Consider the following 20550-nt stretch of genomic DNA (forward strand, 5'->3'; position numbering starts at 1 on the left):
GGTACTGCGCTTTCACTTGTTGCACAATAGCCTCAAGCTCGACAGAAGCAGAACCAAAAGAGGAGTAGCACGTCCGTTGTGTGGAATTACTTTGGTCACAAAATAGGCGATATTGTGCAACGTCTGGTGTTGTGCAGAACCTGCCTTGCCCCCCCCCCCTGCAGCTACCTAAAGAGGTCATCCAAAATCTAACAAAAAAAAAAACAACGCCATTTTTAAATGCCCCACATGTGGATTTTTACATCTTCACGTATTAATCCTTTAAGCGCCAGAATTTTTTTCAAGAAAATACTCAATTTTGATATCAAGATTTCAAATGGCTGTGACTTGAAATTAGTTTGAGATAAAGCCAGACTGTAATTGAGAAAAATCTTCAGTAAACCCAAACTTTTAGTTTGTTTGTTTTTGTATTATGTCAAATGTCAGGGACTGTATGTCAGTCTGCACAATACCCCACAGGCTCACCCAGCCATCATCACTGTAATTTACAGGGTGACCACGAACATCCCTGCTGCCTCCACCAGCACTGGCTGTCTTTCTCTCTCTGCTCCCACTACAACCACTTCCTCGTCTCCTCGACTGAGGCGGGCTTTCTCTCTCTTTATACTCCGAAATCTGAATATAAACACCCCCACAGATGCTGCTCAGATTGAAGCCACAGGTGTCTGCCATCTCCTGGTGTAAAGTGGTAACTACTTTTAGCACCATATTTGCCCCTATGGCCTGTTTAATTCAGCAATGACGCTTGTCGCAATTTTGCGACCATGGCGCCTAAAGGGTTAAAAACTGAACCGCTGATGAAACTGTACCACTACCGCGAACGAAGAGCTGCAGACGTTTTGTTATCGGTGGCTGAGGAAAAAGCTCAAAGACAGCTGCACAGACGGAGTGACCCACAATCCTGGTTTTGCAGCTGGTGGCAGCAGTACAGCGTCAAGAGAAATTAAAAAAAGAAAAAAATGTCGAGCGAATACTGAAGCACCAAGGCATACAACAGTTGGAGTGGGACAAACAGAAAAAATGTTGAGGTTTGTTCAACCTCATGGGTGCAATGTCGGCTTGGTGGGCAATGGGAGGGAGGCAACCTCCACTCACCCGGTGGACGACGAGAGAATTGTCAGCCACGGCAATATTTGAAAACATGTATGAGGACTAAACATATTATGACCTCAAGCCACTTTAGTTTTAAGGTTATTTACAAAGTACAGCCGCTGAATCGTGTCGATAAACTGTTAGCCACCACCGCTAACTCCATGTAATGCTTGTGTTTTGTGTTCGCTGGCAGCTACACTTAAGGAGCAGCAATTCTGCCTCGTAAGTTTGGTCCTGATAGCGATTTTAATGTGCTAGCATGTTAACACCAGTTGAATGAAGATGTTGCTGTTTTGGCTCTGTGTGGATTTAAGTTGTGCGGATATTCTTGTCTTATAATAAACGACTCTGAGACTCAAGTGATCATTTCAGTATCTACATTTTCTCTGCTAGTATTAAACAAGATCATTCCAAGCCAGGCATGGGCAGACTACGGCCCGCGGTCCACATCCGGCCCGCTGCGTGTCTCTGTCTCTCCGCGATAGCGATAGCGCGCTCTGCCCCCCGCCTCCCGGTCAGCGAAAAAATGCGCCGGGACGTTAGCGCAAATTCAATTTCCAACCCCAGTGCTGAAGGGAATATCGTGACTTGCACTCGCTCATCTTTAAAACCAGTAAAGGTCAACATGCTGGTTTTCCTAGCAAAAAATCTGTGAATCTAATATTTTCATCCGTGTTCTTAAGGTGTAATAAGAGCATACACTTATTTATTTTGATTTACCTAAAAAGTGTCCAGTTTAAGCACATGTTTGTTCTCCTTACTTTTCCTGCTCTTTAACATGTGTGATGTTATTGACTGAAAAGCTGGTAAGCTTTATTCTTTTATGTGCGTATTCTATTTTAATTCATTTAATTATACACTGACTACTTAAGTTAAGTGTTTAAGTACAGTCCAAATGTTTACATATCATGTTTCATGAAAAGTTTTAAATGTTGAAGTGGTACAGCTACAGATTTGTTTGTATTATTGCCGTAATCTACACCTAAATTTGTGTAATTTATTACTGGTTTACACTAATGCTTACACCATAGATGTCTGACAGAATTTTGTTACGTTGTTGTGGTCAATGCTTAGAGCTAAGACAACATCAAAGTATTTCATAAGTTTACAACTAGCAGATAAATAAAGGGTTTTTCATAGTAATTCATTCATTTGCCTTTGTCTTTACATTAGCCTAGGGAAAAAAATATGTATAATAAATCTGATACTGTTTATTATAATCCAGACAATTTTTTTGTTTGTTTGAGAAAAAGATAAAAATAATGGCAAATTTAATTAACAAAAAAAAAAAATGCAATTAGATTGTTTTCCATAATCTTTCAGCCCATTGTGTGTGTGTGTGGGTGTGTGTGTGAAGGTGCAGCTCCCTCTACCTTGTCCTGCTGCAGCGAATTGTACAGTGTTGCCTCCAGCTCCTGGATTTGCTGTCGGTGTGAGGAGAGAAAAGTTAGTGCATCAGCAGACAGACAGATGGAGAGACAGATGGAGGGACAGACAGACAGACAGAGAGAGGGAAAGGGCCCCTTTCACACTGAATCCGTTTTTGCCTCGGTCTGTAGCGCTGCATGGCGCAGACAGGCGCAGAGCGCTGTGATGACATTTGGCGCGTCCAATAGGAGAGAAGCCAGTTCTGGAATAAAAAGTGCCCAGATGCAGAGCAGGACGCAAATTGCTAGCGACAGAGCAGGAGTCTTTTCACCACTGCGCGCTTTCGGTTCCGAGTACGTGCGTGGAAAAACCATGTCCCCGTCGTCGGCGCAGCAAGAAGCACTGGCTTTAATGCCATTACGGAGGAGACTTTTTCCTCGGCTGTAGCTCTCAACCTGGGCAGTTCCTTTCTTTTTTTCAGAACCGGCTTCTCTCCTATTGAATGTGCAAAGTATTGTGGCACGCAAGGGCGGCAAACCCCACCCTTGCGCACCGCTCCCTGCGTGGCTTGTTGGTCTTGCGCCGTCGCAGCACAAACCACAATGAATGGGTGCGCTGCCGCCACGCTGCGCTTACCGCCGTTCAGTGTGTAGGGGCCCAAAGACAGACAAATGGACAAACAGACAGATGAAGGGACATACAGACAGACGGAGGGACAGACAGACAGATGGAGAGAAAGACAAACAGACAGAGGGAGGGACGGACAGACAGACACGCACCATATAGGCCTGGTCCAAGGCCTGCTTCCTGTAGTCCAGCTCCTCCTCCAGGTAGCCCTTCTGCTTGCAGAACATCTCCTGTGAAGAACAACAAGGTCAGGAGAAACGGTTGAGCAGAGAACATGAACGCCCCGCCCCTTAAATCCAGAGTTAGAACTGGTGGAACTGGTCAGCAGAAAAAAAGACTTCAACTAAAAATTAAAATAGAATACTTATTATTATATTATAATATTATACTATTATATTAATACTATATTAAAATTAAAAAAAATAAATTAACAAGTGTTTACAGCTGCTTTAAACTAAATTTCTTAGTTAATTTACTTAGTAAATTAAATTAATGAAAGTTAAATTAAACAATTAAAATCAAATAATTAAAATCAAACAATCAAAATTTAAAATAGTACAGTAACTAGTTTTCACGGCAGCTTCAAACTATCAGTGGAGTGAAAACCATTCACCGCGTTCCTGTGACTCACCATCTCGATTTCAAGGTCCATCATCTTCTGATGCAACGCTGCCTCGGTTCCCTCGATCTGCTGGATCCACTAGGGAGAGACAGAACAACAGAAGGTGAAGAGCCTTTGACTTGAAGCCATGGGTCAGCCGAGACCCTCGGAATTCACCTTCTCTGCCAGCGACAGCACCGTGCTGGCCTGGATGATGGCCACCTGCTCCTCGTTCCTCAGATTCTGCCCAGAATAGAAAACATCTCCATTAAACGCTCTGACCTCTCGAACCACACACACTTGTGGCGGCGCCGACACTCACCCCGTTGTCTCCCAGAATGTCCAGCAGTTTGATGAGGTCTGGGATGCGGACGTCCTGGAGGAAGAGGAGGAGGAGAAAGAGGAGGAAGAGGTGGAGGAAGAGGAGGAGGAAGAAGAGGAAGAAGAAGAGGAGGAAGAGGAAGAGGAAGAGGAAGAGGAAGAAGAGGAAGAGGAGGAAGAGGAAGAAGAAGAAGAAGAAGAAGAAGAAGAACAAGATTTTTGATTTGATTTTTGAAAGAAGAGGGTGAGAGTGAAAGTGAGGCTGCTGCTGACTGGAGAACCTCCGGGGCAGAGAGCAGTGTGAGATACCTTCACGCCCTCCTTCATGCAGTAGATCTGCAAGGCACTCACTCCCTCGGAGAAGGGGTGCATCCTCAGGTGGTTGAAGGGAGGAGAGCGTCTCTCACGCTCCTGTGTCAGAATACAAGTGGTTACACACACACACACAGCGCTGCCTGGGAGAGTCCACCCAACATCTGCTGCTCTGGCTCGTCCAGAGGACAGCGATAGGGGAGCTGCATTTTTAACAAGGGCGTCACCAAGACTCAGACTAAAAAAACAGCAGACGACCTCATTGACCCCATTTGTGCTAGTCAGGTGACCACGGCACACACACACACACACACACACATGCATACACACACACACGCACAGCAGGAGACAAAGTTGAGCGCTCTCTTTCTCTCACACACACACATACAGCAGGAGACAAAGCCAAACTCACTCACACACACACACACACACACACACACACACACACACAGCAGGAGACAAAGTTGAGCGCTCTCTTTCTCTCACACACACACATACAGCAGGAGACAAAGCCAAACTCACTCACACACACACACACACACACACACACACACACACAGCAGGAGACAAAGTTGAGCGCTCTCTTTCTCTCACACACACACATACAGCAGGAGACAAAGCCAAACTCACTCACACACACACACACACACACACATGCATACACACACACACACACAGCAGGAGACAAAGTTGAGCGCTCTCTTTCTCTCACACACACACATACAGCAGGAGACAAAGCCAAACTCACTCACACACACACACAAACACACACACACACGCAGAGTTGTCACTAAAAGTGTCTGTAAGGTATTTTTTCTTCTTCTGAACACCTTCACTAAAGGTCACCTGACCTGGTCGGAATGTCCAGCAGGGTTTCATGGTGCTTCCGTCCACTCGACACGTGCGACGAAGTGAGAAAATACGAGGGGTGCGACTCAAATTGGACGAGAATGCCAAAGTTCTGCATTTCGAAATAATCAGGGTCCTCACTTCCCCCAAACACTTGGAAAGGGGGAGGGCAAAAGAGCTTGAAAATGCCCACCACATGGAAGTATGAATTTTCTGTTTTTTCATTGTGGTTTCACTCAGCGTCATGATGGAACTGAACTGGAGTATATCTGTGATGGAACTGGGTAGAAAGGTACCTTTAATGTCCGTGTCTTATTCTCATTAGCATGCGGACAGTCTGGTTGTCCTAAATCGGTTCCCCAGTTAGAAGAAGGTGTGTTTCTCAGAAAAAGAAGAAGATGAAGAAGAAGGTTTCTCCTCACCTCCAGCTCCAGGATCCGGAACTCCAACAGCTCATTCTGGTCTTTGGAGTCCTGCAGTTCCTGCTGCAGCTGACTGCACTCTGAGTGCATCTTGTCCACCTGGACCACATACACACACACACACACACACACACACACAATATACAACAAATGAAGGAGGAGGATGTGCTGAAGTTCCTGGCGGCAGGAACCCATTTGGGAGGCACCAACTTGGACTTCCAGATGGATCAGTACGTGTACAAGAGGAAACGTGATGGTATTTACATCATCAACTTGAAGAAGACTTATGTCATATATATATGACATATACACACACATATATATATGTGTGTGTATACATATATACACACACATATATATATTTATAAACTCATTGGTGGTGGTGGTGCTTTACCTTCTCCAAGAGCTCCTGGTTCCTTCGCAGGAAGAGCTGCTTCTCCTCCACCCACTTGGAGTCCTGTTGGAGGTTCAGATCAGGGTCAGTTGGGCTCTCACACTCACACAAAGCTCACCGTCAAAATGTTTATTACAGCAGCAAATGTATGTGAGATGTTTGGCGTCCAGACACACCACCCTGGAGCCTGCAGGTGGGGGGAGGGGGAAGGGCTAAAGTCACGTGCAGCAACAATGTAGGGCAGTGAGACAGGGAGAGTTGAGGGACTGGGTGGTTTCAATGCTCCAGTCTGGTTTCCTGAACTGACTCACTGGCTCCACTCGTCTTAAAAAACTCACGAGTCACTTCAAGAGTGTGCCTCCATCAAGTCCAGCAGAGGACCAGCGAGGCTGGAGGTTCCGACTAGCTTCAGGCTGGGACTCAAATGTTCTCCTGCCACAGACAGACCCACAACTAGCAGCAGCAGCAGACCAGATGAGGAAGTTGGGAGGAAGTTGGTGCTGAGGTTCTCCTGACGACACGGTGGGGGCCTCCTGCAGAATGAGGTTATCCAGTCTGGAGGTTCCGGACCAGCTCTGCACTCACCATCTCAGGCCTCTGGCCTCCCCCCCCCCCCCCCCCCCCCCCACACACACACACACACACACACACACACCAACACACACACACGCACACACACATCAGCAGGAGGTGGAGGCCAGATGGTCCAGATGGAGTGCAGTTGCCTGCAGGTTACAGGTAGGACTCTTCCAGGACCAGACAGGCAGATGGACAGAGGTCCAGAAACTGGAGCTTCAGGCTTGAACATCATAGCTGATTCCAGCCACTTCCTGCTTCCTTGATGCTCCCTCTGGTCTGCTATGGCTCTAAATAAACCTCCAGCTGGAACTCTTCTCCTGTCTCGTTCCCCAAATGGTGGAAGTATGGAGTTACCTGACTCCATTCCACAGAAAGTCCCTTTTCTACGTTCAAGAAGAGACCTCTGAAGACTTCTGGAAGAAGGTCAGAGGGTCCAAGACCCTAAAGCTCTGAGTAAATACTGAGCACTGACAGTGGTGGATATCGAATTTTGAACAACACTGAACAATGTTGAAGCACATCTGTGCAGAGAGAAATCTGGACACACACACACACACACACACACACACACACACACACACACACACACACACACACACACACACGGTCTCGGCATCTCACTGAAGGTTTGAGGACTTCTGATCATCTGCACCTCTGAGCTGCATCATGTGTTGAGGAAGGAGCTGCTGCCAGACGTCTGATCCTGATCGCACACCAGGAGGTGGAGCTAAGGACTGCAGTGCTCACTGGTTATTCCATCCACGGGGCTCCACTGTCTGCCAAGAGTTTTTTTTGTCAAAATATCTTCCCTGGCTGTTGTTCTCAGGCCTTGACTCCTCTTGGTCAACTTCACAATGGGTGAGCAGCCGAATGGAACCAGGCGGTTACTCCAGGACCTCACTGTGACAATGCTGATTCTTGTTTTTTTTTTCAATTTATTTGTGATGTTTTGTGATGTTATGATAATGATGATGATGACATTTGTGATGTTTGCCCACCTGTCCCTTCAGTGTCAGCTCCTTCTCCAGGTCTTCAATCTTGGCTTTGTACCTGATAACTTCGGCCTGGAGCTGCTCTTGAGCCTGTGGGATCAGTTCAAAATGAAGTGGGTCACTGTGGTGGAAAAATTATTGTTGAATGGACTTCTGGTTGGCGGATGTAATGGAGTAGCTGCGTTTTTTCGAGCTCCCGCCACACTGTCTCTATTTCAACAATTAATTTTGTTTAATTCTGCTGAAGTTTACAACTGATACGTTTTTGATTTGCGCCTCATCCACCTTCGACTTCCAGTATGACGTCCAAATCAAGTAAATCGACGAAAAAAGAACAACTTGCTCCAGCCGATACAGCCATTGACAACGGCACTTTGGCTAGCATGCTAGCTGAGCTACGAGCGGACCTCCTCACGAAACCTGACTCGCTGTCCGCTAGATTCGAAAACAAGCTTGCTTCAATTGACTCGAAACTGGACGGCTTGCAGACCACAATCAACAACCATGAACAGCGTATTTCCGATCTGGAATCTGGGATGAACCAACTACCGCTCTTGGAATCTCAGGTAACCAACATGGCTGACGACAATGCCAAGCTAAGGGCGAGAGTCACGGACCTGGAGGGAAGAAGCAGACGGTGTAACGTGCGCCTCATCGGAATACCAGAAGCTGTCGAAGGGACGCGGCCAACGTATTTATTTTCCAAACTGCTGGTGGACATACTGGGCGAAGATGTGCTGTCTCCTCCCCCCGAACTCGATAGGGCTCACCGATCTCTTAGACCAAAACCGGCAGAGGGAGGTAAACCCAGACAAGGTATCGTCTGCTTCCACAAGTTCCAGACCAAGGACATCGTAATTCATGCTGCCCGTGCAAAGCGAAACGACCTGAAATATGATGGTAAGCCGGTGTACATCTACGACGATTACTGTCCCGTGGTGATGGAGCAACGCACCGAATACAAGGATGTCATGCGTCAGTTGTACAATTTGAAGCTCAGTCCCTCACTATTGTATCCAGCGCGCCTGTTTATCAAGACAGGGGGAAACGGCGACTTTTCACGGTGAAGGAAGCTCAGCAATTTTTGGCGTCTTGCCACAAATCGTAAACTTTGGCGAACAATGACTGTTCTGGTATTGTTCCACCCTGAGGTGGTGGTGGCACTCGACGCCGAGAAGGCGTTTGACCGAGTTGAGTGGGAGTTTCTTTTTGATGCGATGAGCAGATTTGGTCTTGGTGAGGGTTTTATTTCATGGGTTAAATTGTTGTATTCTTCCCCTGTTGCCTCAGTGCAAACAAATGAGGTATTCTCACTCCCTTTTCAACTCCATCGTGGCACAAGGCATGGGTGTCCTTTGTCCCCTTTATTGTTTGCGATTGCCATTGAGCCTCTGGCCATATGGCTGAGATCTGAGGAAAAATTTGAGGGCATTGTGCGTCAGGGATCCACGCACAAACTTTCTTTGTATGCCGATGACTTGTTACTTTATGTATCCAACCCCTCTACTTCGCTACCTGTAATTCTAGACATTCTGAAACAATTTGGTCAGTTATCAGGCTACAAACTGAATTTTGATAAGAGCGAGTTGTTTCCCATTAATAATTTGGTAAGAAAACTGCCAGAAAACGCAGCTCCTTATCGCTGGGCGGATCAAGGATTTAAATATTTAGGTATTTTCGTCACGGGTTCCCTAACGGACACCTTCAAAAGTAATTTTGTTCCTTTGCTCAAAAAAGTCGGGGAGGACCTCCACAGATGGTCTTCCCTGCCGCTTTCCTTAGCTGGCAGGATTAACCTAATCAAAATGACCATTCTCCCAAAGTTCCTGTACCTATTCCTACACATCCCAGTTCTTATTTCGAAGAAGTTTTTTGCTAAAGTGGACAGGATGATTTCAAAGTTTCTTTGGGGCAATAAACCAGTTCGTATGCAGAAGAATATTTTGCAGCTCCCTAAACAGATGGGAGGGTTTGCCCTTCCCAATTTAATGTACTATTACTGGGCAGCCAACATACAAAAACTTCTGTACTGGACCGATGATGCTTACGCCACTCGCATTGCCTGGGTCCAACTAGAAAGCTCCTCTTCTCAAAACTCTTTGCGATCGTGGCTATGCTCCCAACTTCCAGTGTCGGTTAATGATAGTAGTATCAACCCAGTGGTCACTCAGTCATTTAGGATTTGGTCACAATTCAGGAAGCACTTTGGTCTGCTTTGCTCATGTGGTGAATTCTTCTGGTGGATTCAGGTGATGTAGATGTTGAAGGAGTCTTCACTGACACAGACTTAGTTGGATAAAAACTGGTTTATTTCAAAGAAGTCAAAAGTCAGACAGGCACCATGGAAAGCCTGGGGATGTCTCTGGGCCAGATGTGAGCAACTCCGATGATGCTTTGTTCCCATCACCTTTTATACCTCCCAGCAACCAGGGAGGAAGATGCTAGAAGTGAGGGAGAATGTATACATTCCATAGTTGCACCCCCAATGACCATCTGGTTTCAATTTGGTGGACGTTGGCAACAACAAGACCATATATGGACCCTGACGTCCTTAGGGAAGGAGTGCAGCAGCGGGTTCACTGCTGAGTTCACATCAGGCCATACACATAAGAACACATGAGGTCATATGCATAGATTCAGATACTACACTCATCCACTCTTGCCCCAGTATTTTGTAATCACAGTTTCAAATCGTCTGTGATCGACCCTACATTTTGCATCTGGAATGAAAGGGGTATTGCATCTATCAAAGACCTGTACAAGAATAGTATCATGTCTTTTACCGACTTGGCCTATAAATTTAACCTTCCAGCCTCCCACCTCTTTCGATTCTTTCAATTAAGGCACTATGTTCAGGCTGAGTTCCCTGACTTCCCGAATCTTCCCCAACAGACGTTAGTTGGCACCCTTCTTTTATTGAACCCCAATCTGTCAGGGTCAGTTTCTCGCACCTACAATGCCCTGAACTCCTCCACTTCACTCTTTCCCCAACAAACAAGAGATCAATGGGAACGTGACCTGGGACCCATCAGAGACGATAAATGGGACAATATTTTGGATTTAGTCCATAATTCCTCCATTTGTGCCCGACATGGGCTGATACAATCCAAACTTCTACATAGGATATACTATACAAATCACAGACTATTTAAGTTTTATCCCAATGTTACTGATGCCTGTCCTAGGTGCAGACAGTCCCCTGCAGACCTTGTTCACATGTTCTGGTCATGTACAAAATTGGCTGATTTCTGGTCTAAAATATTCAATACTCTTGGTGCGGCCTATTGTCTAGACGTAGACCCACACCCTCTTTCTGCTCTTTTTGGTGTCCACAGTCTGAAAACACCAAAGCCTGAAGTGGGTCACTCTATGGCTTTTTGCACCCTGATTGCCAGACGTCTAATTCTGCTTTGCTGGAAACAGGCCTCTCCCCCTTCTTATGACAGGTGGATCAGGGAAGTCTTACAGAATTTAAAACTGGAGAGGCTGAGATTTATCCTTAAGGGCTCCCTCAGAAAATTCACCTGCACCTGGAACCCACTGCTGTCCATTATTGACTCACTGGACATTAAGCCAGATGATGTAGAGGCCTGATGTTATTTTCACTAATTTGCAACCGATCATCTGCTTTTTTGTGTGTGTGCGTGTGCGTGTGTCATATCTTTTTTTTTCTCTCTCCTTTGTTTTTCTCACTCATTTCCTTATTGCCAGTCTTTGTTTATGTTTTTATGCTTTTCTTAAATTCCTTTGCAATGGGTTTTTGTTTAGTTTTTTTTCTCCTCTGTTTATTTATTTATTTATTTAATTGTTCTCCCACTTAACACGGGCAACCTCAGGGAATAGTGGGTGGGGGTGTGGGGGGATGGGTGGTGGGAGGGAGGGTGAGTGGGAAATTTGAAGAAGAAAAAAAAAAAAGGGAAGCACCGGTTTGTATCTTACACGTGTCTTTCATGTATGTAATTCTTTTTTCTGTTGCCGATGCTCAATAAATATATTTGAAAAAAATAATAATAATTATTGTTGAATCATTTGGCTTGTGACAACTGGACTTGTAGAGACATTTCAGCAGGCCTTTAGTATATGCAGCCTCTCTAGCACCGATGTTAGGTCAGGTTGACCAAAACAGATTGGTGAAGGCGTCAAGTGGCTCAGGTAGGGGTTTGTATCTTTGTCCACCGAGACTGAGTCTGGAGCAAATCCAGATATTGTTGGGGAGGTGTTCAACAAATTACATATGTATCTGCTCAGTGTATGCTCATGTTTATTCATCTCATGTTTATGTCTATTCTGTGGTTTAAAAGACTTGTACTCATGATGTTCGGTGAACAACTGTGTCGGACACCCGCTTGTCTCAGATACCCTTGATGAGATTAAACACTTGCTTCTCATCAACAAAAATTTTTTTTTAAAAATAAAAAAAATTGGGGAACGTCAATTTGGGGCGGTTGAGGGAACCAGCAGAGTACAGTCAGGTCAAGTGAAGTGCAGTGGATTTAGGGAATCCGACAGTCAGGATATGGGATCCTCTCAGGGCAAGGTTTGTGAGGCCTCAGGACCTCTGGTGGATAATATGAGAAATAAATATGGACCGGACTCTCTGTAAAATTTCTGATGAATGATTGAATGATGAATTCAAGTTTCCAAAAGAAGGGTCATTTTCTCTGTCAAAACTTACTGGGTTGGAACAGAAATTAAAAGGGTAACGGGATGAAATATATGGAAATACAAACAAAAACACTCGGAACTATTCAAATGATTGAAGAAATGGGGTAGGTATTTCAAATGTGGAAAACAGAACAGGCTCTTGACCCTGAAGAGGGCATACACACACGCACACACAGGCTGCCTAGCCTGCTCACATAGGGCCACTGTCTGAGGGAGCGAGCAAGGCACCTGCTTCAACTTTGCAAGCTTTATTAACGACCAAGGACATAGGCTTGTTCCACCTCATCAGCAGCAGGTGCAACAACAACCAGCAGACATCATGGCTACTCTTCCACCGCAGCATTCTCCTGGGGTCTCCAACAGGGAGGGGCTGCTGGCACCCGACAGGAAGTGGGTGCGGCCCAACAACCAGGAGAAACTCCTGGTTGCCCCCACTCACGCAGCCTGGGTGTCACAGTTTATTTCTGATTTGATGCCTAAATTAATTGCCTCCACAAGGTGCCTGAGATGTGATCTTTACTTTCAATACTTGTGTGGATGAGGTCATCCCACTTTCATATTCATGCACACTTAAATTAATGCTTAGGTAGTCATGTTACTCTTCAGTTAATTAGCAATATTTAATTTGTGCTCAGTCGAGAGTATAACCATTATGTAACCAATATTCACAGTGTGATTCACACAGGACCTACTGAATAATGTGTGATGTTCTAGCGTTGATTGTTTCTTTTTCCTGTTTTGTTTTCATAGTTGACGTGTTGATTGACTATTTACCCACTAGCTCATAATCATCTTAGTATTAATCATTATGGGTTGTTGAATCATGTGGTTTGTGACAACTGGACTTGTAGAGACATTTCAGCAGGCCTTTAGTATATGCAGCCTCTCTAGCACCGATGTTAGGTCAGGTTGACCAAAACAGATTGGCGAAGGCGTCAAGTAGCTCAGATAGGGGTTTGTATCTTTCTCTAGCGACACAGAGTCTGGAGCAAATCCAGATATGGTTGGGGAGGTGTTCAACAAATGACATATGTATCTGCTCATTGTATGCTTATGTTTTTTCATCTCATGTTCATGTCTATTCTGTGATATAAAAGACTTGTTTGGTGAACAACTGTGTCTGACACCCGCTTGTCTCGGATACCCTTGTTCCTCTCGAGAGATTAAACACTTGCTTCTCATCAGCCAGAGTTCAGAGCCATCCCTTCACTCACAGCGCAGAGGCGCAAAAATGCTCCAAGACAGTCACCCACTGATCTGGTTGTAAAACATGGCTGACCTGCAGTGGACCACACAAGAGCTTTACTCGTTCTCCTCAACATGTGTCTTTGTTGTAAGCAACACGGGAGATACGGTGAAGGTCGGGGAGAAGATCTGTGGTGTCTTAATCACAGAGAGAAGGGTTTGGTGTCCATACCCTATAGTCATGACCCTATAGTCATATGGACACAGATACCAAGATATTCCTTTATTCATCCCACAGTGGGGAAATATCCAATATGCTGTGAGGAAGTTCCAGCATTTTGCTGAACTTCTAGAGGAGAAAAGTGCAATAAAAGTATCGATCTCATCAAGCAAGTATCAATCTGACACCGATGCTCACTTTTGGTATTGATATTACCGATATTTACGACCCCAGTGACCACCCTTGCCCCAGTGACCCCAGTGACCCAAGTGATGGAAGCTTCCTGTACAGTGGAAGTGCGCTGGTTTTGAATAAGTGAAGCTTGAACCAGGAGATGTTTTCGTACCTTTGCCTCCATCTCGGCGTCCAGCAGGCCTCCTTTCTGCTCCTGCAGCAGGGCGTAGGCTCGCTGCAGGGCCTGGTACTCCCTGGTCAGCTGACAGAAGCGCAGCTCTGCCTCCTCAGCCGACAGACCCTGTAAGCGGTGAGAAAAGGAGTTCAACAACCGTCCTGATCCAGCCGGACATGCAGCCTCCTGGGAGAGTCCTCACCATCTCCAGGTCTTCGTCAGGGGTGGCCGGAGTCCTGTCCATGCGGAAGGAGGCCACGGACGACGACTCCGAGTCCATGGACTCCTCGTCATAGCCGAAGAAGGTGTCCACCACGATGTGCCTCTGCAGAGGACAGTCGGAGACGCACAAATGATATATTATTTCCTCCTATGAGGTAGGTCACCAAAACAGTCGATCCATCTGCTCCTGCTCCAGGCCCTCTGTCACATTTTACAACCTATTGTGGCCCAGAAAGAAAGTTTGCCCACTCCTGAACTAGACAATGCATGTTCACACGCTCCACACTGCCCCCCCGAACAAAAGAATGGCTCACGTTTTTTTAACGCTCTGCGCTCTTATGAGTTTATATTTGAATATAACTGAGGAAATCATTCCTTCCCAGAAGCAGTGACATAAACTTTTCCACAGCTCATTTGCACACTCACGGGTTTGCAATGACACGTTACTTCTGCGCAACTGACCAGTTTAGGCAGAACAATGGCTGTTGTCATCTGGAGAGGAATTGGCATAGTAAAGCTACTTCCTGGAGGCCTCAAAACACCTTCCACAAGGCCACAAAGTTTTTGCAAATGATCTGCGCATCAATCAGAAATTGTCTCTCCATTCTTTGTTAGAAGACTCTTTCAATACAACCCCCTGCCAACAGTCTGCGCTCCGCACCTACGTCCAACAAGAACGAGGGGTCCGGGTCAGTAGAAGTGAAGACATGGTTTTGTTGGTTATGTTGTAGACCTCTAGCAGCACACAGCCTTCTTGTCTGCTTCTCCAAATCACCATGACCACGAAGGACAGCGTGCGCCTTATCTCTCTTAACATCTTGTACATTATGTACAAGATGGAAAAGAAAAAAAATATATGGTTATCCATCTTGCTGTTGTTCCAAAATGCCAGTGTTCTGTCCCGACTCGTTTTAATTGAACTGGTTTCCTCAATGAATAGCTGCAGCCCTCGTTCGCGGACAGTCAAAATATTCACAAATGTACATGTCACTGGAGCTTTTTATTGAAAGTAAAGAAAATACGATTGCAGAGGGAAAGCAGTTGTTTCAGGCCAGCACAAATTAAAAATGTTACCTGGATAATGACTTTCATTCACTAATCCCTTAGGAAAGCCGTGCTTGCTGTGAGTCTCCGTGGCTCACAGAGTTAAAAACAGGTAATAGATTATGTACTGATTATTTGTTGAAGAGAAATTAAGTAAAATGACGCAAATTTTGTATATCGTATTTTCTTTCTTACCTTCTTTTTTAATTTCACTTGTATGCAGTGATATTCGCTGTTGCAGAATGTGGGCTGGGACTTTAAAATCGCCAATACTATCTCATGCATGTTTGTGAATTTGCACTGATGGTGGCGCAGCACATCTGCAGCTGTTTGGTGAGGAAACTAGTTCAATTGGAAACCAGCTCATTGGAAACCAGTCCAGTAGGGACATAACACCGGTGTTGTATCGCGATCAGTTGTTCATTATTATGCAACATAAGAGGTCAACTGACTTGTCCAGGGTGTCACCCTGCCTTCTCCCTATGACAGCTGGGATAGGCTTCAGCGGACACGCGGGACCATGAGCCCAGGAATAAGCGGGTATCAAAAATGGATGAATGGATGGATGGATGGATGGATGGATAAGAGGAACTGAACTCAACTGGAAAAGGGGCCTGAAATTAACTTGCTGAAATGACTCGTATCGCCCTCTATAGTGTTGGGGAGTAGGACACGTTCCCGCCAGTGATTCAACTTTCTCAGGTGCTTGTAAACTGGGACAGGGACAGAAGTCCACCGAGGAGGTAAAAACCGGAACTTGAGCATCGCTCGATTAAGCTGTGCACGTGAACAAACTGAGTGGCTCTTTGAACGGCTTCTGTTGTGCTGTGTTGGTTCTGACACTGAGACTGACTGACCAGGCAGAAGGACGTCAGCTGAGGTCGGCTGAGGTCAGAGTCCTACCTTAATGGGCCTGGAGCTCCGTTTGTGCCGTTTCTTTCTCAGAAGTTTCTCTCGGTCCTTCAGGAGGGAAACAGCACAGTAGGACATTTCACATACCAGTCAAGAGCTTCACATGAACTTTACAATCTAGGTCTAGGCCGTCATTAACCACTGTGTGTTTACTGTGGGCAATCAGACTACAAGCTAACACACAACAGTGTTGTGTGACACGGCACCTGAGCCTGAAGGCACCATGACCTCAGATCTTTACTTGTAGCTTGTGTGATTTCCCCCTTGCACACACACACACACAAACACACACACAAACACACACACACACACACACACACACACACACACACACACACACACACACACACACACACACACACACACACACACACAGGAACACATGACGTGCGGTGTGGAGAACCTACTCGGGTCAGCTCGTCGATGACACTCTGCTGCTCCAGCACCTGCAGCTTGAGGAAGGCCACTTCCTGGTCATCGTGAGCCTGGTCCAGGTCATTTAGGGACTTGAGCTTCTTTAGCGGAGGGTGGGAGCTGATCTTCTCCTTCTAGCCACCAGACACACACACACACACACACACAGAATCATAAGTGTTTGCACACACCCAACCACCTGCTGACGCTGAAGGTCCCTGGACCTGTCCTCTGACCATGTCCAGGTTCTCCTTGGCCAGGTTCTTGAGTTTCTCCTCCAGCTTCTGGATGGTCTGACTCAGGTCGTCATTCCTCTTGCTCAGCAGCTTGTTTCTGTCCAGCAACGGCTTGCACTGCTTCTCGGCCTCGCGCACACGCTTGAGCTGCCGTAGAGAGAGAGAGGGAGGACGGGAGGGTGAATGAGTAGGCAGAGCCACATCAGGAGCATCATCATCATCATCATCATCATCATCATCATCATTACGGCTCCGCTACCAGTTCATTCCTCTCGTCCACCAGCAGCGAGTTGCGGTCCTCCAGCTTGCGGACGCTGGAGTTGAGTTCGGCGATGCGCCGCTGGTTCCTTCTCAGGTCCTTCAAGAAACAGGAAGTGGATTCAGGTTTTGAGACGGTGAGATGAGGTGGGCGAGGCTAGGCCGTTGTTCCTGCCCCGGTCTTACCGGACTCCCGCAGTGCTCGGCTCCATCTCCGGCCCTGCCGGGAATCTCTCTCTTGGGGCTGCCCAGGCCACACTCGGCCTCCTTGACCAGGAAGAGCTGCTCGTCCAGGGCGTCCTTCTGCAGCTGCAGCTTCTGCAGGAAGCCCGCAGTGGACTCCAGCTCCTTCTCCAGAGCGAAGACAGTGCGGTCCTTGGATTTGATTTCATCCACCTGCAGGGGGGCAGCCGGGGGAAGCACAGTCGCTGCTCTTCAACATCCACAAGCAGGAGAAGCGAAAGTAGAGCTCGACGAGTCCTACAAGAGAACATGCAGGACAGATGTATGGACGCACCAGTCGGCGGATGTCCTTCTCGCAGTCCCACTTGATCTTGGAGACCTGCTCCTGGTGCTGCTGATGCTCCACCCGCAGGTCGCCAGCCTTCATCTTGTCAGCCTGAATCATGTTGCTGAGTGCCTCGTCCGTCTGCTTCTTTGAGGACTTGAGCTCAGCGATTTCCTGCAGCAGCTTGACCCGCTCCTGGTCGAAGAACCGGCGGGCCTCCTCCTTGGCTTCCAGCGTGAGCGCAGTGCGCACCTGGGGGAGAGATGTGAGGGTAGGGGTAGGTGGGACACCTTTGAGTGTATCCATCAAACCTGGGAGGAACCAACTCAGCCACAGACTGAGCTGTTAAGACATCAGTTCACCTGCAAACCTTGCATCACTTCGCGCCACCTAGTGGAGCAGATATCCAGTTGCTCTTGTTATTCACGTAGACCAGAAAAATGTGTTTTAGACAAATCAGGCAAAACCAAAAATCAGAAGTGCCTGCGAATTCAACTTTTTCTGTGTGTTCTATAAAATGTCTTCTTTCATATATATAGTATTTGATGAGCGAATTTGATGAGCGCTTGGAATTCATGTTTAAGCTAATATTTGCTATTTTTTAGTGAATCGCTAGTGTTGCTTTCGCTAGAAAACGTTTGCTGAAGTAAGCTTGAACTGACAAGCAAGCCATAAAGTAATTTTTATTTTTTTGTGTGAAAAATATGTTGAATGTAGAAAAGCCCCTTCTCCCCCATTTATGTAAACTAATAATAGTTTCTAGCAATACTATAACAATGACATGATACAGAAACATGTAACGTTTCACTGTAACTTTGCAGCATGTGAATAAAGTTTTGTCTGTTCATTCACTGCATGGCAGCACACAAGGGACATTCTTCATGCAGTCGGGGCTTTGCGTATTTTGTATTCTTTTTTCTTCATCCACTGTTTAAATTTACCTCTTCTATTAGCGGAGTTTGAATACGGCACATGCATTCCCACTCGACGTCATTAAAATATATGTTAGGAAAATAGTAAGAAAGAGTTAAATTCACAGGTACCCCAGTAATAGTGGCTTGTTAACTTCTGGTCATTGAAAGTGGTTAGAGATAAAGCCATACTGTAATTGAGGAAAAATCTTCAGTGTGACCCAAACTTTGTGAAAGGAGTACATTTTTTTGGGGGTTGTTTGTTTTTGTATTATGTCAGATGTCAAGGATCTGTATGTCAGTCTCCACAATACCCCACAGGCTCATCAAAATGTTTTATCCACTTCTGATAATTTTCCACATATCTCAAACAGACCCAGCCATCATCACTGGAATTTACACTGTGATCGCGAACATCCCTGCTGCCTCCACCGGCACTGGCTGGGCGTTTCCTCCCACAGCTTCTACCACGTTGATCACTAAGCTCCCCGCGCCCTCCGTCACCATTAGCGGTGTTTGAGCACTCCTGTTTCCCCCACCACGTCCCCTCATCCTCATTCTCCGACTACTCCCACGACACCCCGGCCACGCTGAGGCGAAGCATGTGCTGCTTGGTGACTGTCGTGGCGCATCGACTCGCTGCCGCTGGGTAAAGACGCACCGGCAGACTTCGCTCTAACGGGACGACTGAACATCATCGTCAGAGTGCGAATATTCTTCTTCGTTATCTGAGTCAGACATTACTTGACGAAGTACTTCGTCAACGTACAAACCTCTCGGCGATGTATTCTCGGTAAAATTCGCTGTCTTTCTCTCTCTGCTCCCACGACAACCACTTCCTCATCTCCTCGACTGAGGCTTTCTCTCTCTTTATACTCCGAAATCTGAATATAAACACCCCCACAGATGCTGCTCAGATTGAAGCCACAGGTGTCTGCCATCTCCTGGTGTAAAGTGGGAACTACTTTTAGCACCATATTTGCCGCTATGGCCTGTTTAATTCTGCAATGACGCTTGTCGCAATTTTGCGACCATGGCGCCTAAAGGGTTAATACAATAACAGTAACTCAACACGATCCGTCCCCGCTGCCGAGGCTCACCTTCTCACCGCTGCCGTCACGCATGGCGCTAAGCGCGGCCTTAAGCCGCTGGTTCTCTTGGTCCTTGATCTTGGCATGGCGGGCAAGTTCCTGCTCATGCTGCCGCGTCAGGTTCTCCCGCAGCGCCTGCAGCTCCTTCTGCTTGTCCTCGTGCCATTTGGCCCGCTGTTCTGTCAGCGCGGCCGTGTGCCGGTGCTGCTCCTGCTCTCGCACCCTCTTCACTTCCTGCACCTTGTCTCGCTCCAGTTTGCTCACCTTGAACAGGGCATAAGGAGAGAGAGAGAGAGAGAGAGAGTTAAGGATGAGTTCTATTCAGAATGTTTTGAGACGAGGCCGATTTCAATACCTCAGTTTCGATATTGCTTCCAAAAAGAAAACATACATTTACATACATTTAAACAACAACACAAATACATTGCTGCCATCTTTACAGAACAAAACTTTTATTTTCCATTTTCCTGCTGATTCAAATTGGGATTTCTTTCAAATTCAATTTGCTGTCTTCCCAAATGATAACAATTGTTGCATTTTTTTTTATTGTGATCCACCTTAATGAAGTGGAGCCACTTTCGAATCTTTGGCATGGCACTAATTTTCACTCAAATGTTTCGTTCCCGCAAACTAAAAGTGAAAGCCAGTAAGCAGCCACTTTAGATGCTGATGTTAAATCATTGGCTACGATGCACTTTCTTGGACGCAGTTTTGCCAACAATTGATCGGATCGGAGCGTATCAATCAAACATACATATCGATCAAAGTTGGGTAGACTAACACTCAAGGCTCCTCCCACCTCTTAAGTTCCTGTGAGACTAGCTGACGTTCAATCAGCAGCGTTGTTGAGTGTGATTTTATCATTTAGCAATTTAGAATAACAACACAACGCTTTATGTTGTTTGTTTATGTAATCGATTACATCAACTCATCGTTGCAGCCCTACTGTAGCCCTAATAACTTTGGGTTTGCAACTTC

The 20550-nt window shown here is 46.3% G+C and overlaps 1 protein-coding gene and 2 long non-coding RNA genes across 4 annotated transcripts in view; 2 read left to right on the plus strand and 1 right to left on the minus strand.

Moving 5' to 3' along the window:
• Positions 1 to 20550, plus strand: part of LOC142884180 (uncharacterized) — a 145566-nt gene that overhangs the window by 47869 nt on the left and 77147 nt on the right. The window lies entirely within an intron of this gene.
• Positions 1 to 20550, minus strand: part of jakmip2 (janus kinase and microtubule interacting protein 2) — a 32934-nt gene that overhangs the window by 2983 nt on the left and 9401 nt on the right. For both annotated transcript variants that reach the window (XM_076019639.1, XM_076019640.1), the window contains exons 3-20: positions 19582 to 19836; positions 17580 to 17822; positions 17249 to 17458; positions 17064 to 17162; positions 16805 to 16951; positions 16562 to 16702; positions 16146 to 16202; positions 14179 to 14301; positions 13974 to 14102; positions 7564 to 7647; positions 5987 to 6049; positions 5593 to 5691; positions 4319 to 4420; positions 4011 to 4064; positions 3866 to 3931; positions 3719 to 3787; positions 3240 to 3317; positions 2466 to 2516 (exon numbers count right to left, since the gene is read on the minus strand). In XM_076019639.1, the coding sequence (XP_075875754.1) occupies positions 2466 to 2516; positions 3240 to 3317; positions 3719 to 3787; positions 3866 to 3931; positions 4011 to 4064; positions 4319 to 4420; positions 5593 to 5691; positions 5987 to 6049; positions 7564 to 7647; positions 13974 to 14102; positions 14179 to 14301; positions 16146 to 16202; positions 16562 to 16702; positions 16805 to 16951; positions 17064 to 17162; positions 17249 to 17458; positions 17580 to 17822; positions 19582 to 19836 (2070 nt within the window). The remainder of the gene's footprint in view (positions 1 to 2465; positions 2517 to 3239; positions 3318 to 3718; positions 3788 to 3865; positions 3932 to 4010; positions 4065 to 4318; positions 4421 to 5592; positions 5692 to 5986; positions 6050 to 7563; positions 7648 to 13973; positions 14103 to 14178; positions 14302 to 16145; positions 16203 to 16561; positions 16703 to 16804; positions 16952 to 17063; positions 17163 to 17248; positions 17459 to 17579; positions 17823 to 19581; positions 19837 to 20550) is intronic.
• Positions 252 to 19535, plus strand: LOC142884185 (uncharacterized). Its single transcript, XR_012926131.1, has 2 exons — positions 252 to 376; positions 18697 to 19535. It is a non-coding gene; the product is annotated as an uncharacterized LOC142884185 (long non-coding RNA).

The sequence above is a fragment of the Nelusetta ayraudi genome, unplaced genomic scaffold (genome assembly GCF_046127955.1).
Source record: "Nelusetta ayraudi isolate G7.1 ecotype Tasmania unplaced genomic scaffold, CSIRO-AGI_Nayr_v1 ptg000011l, whole genome shotgun sequence".
Classification (NCBI taxonomy): Eukaryota; Metazoa; Chordata; class Actinopteri; order Tetraodontiformes; family Monacanthidae; genus Nelusetta; species Nelusetta ayraudi.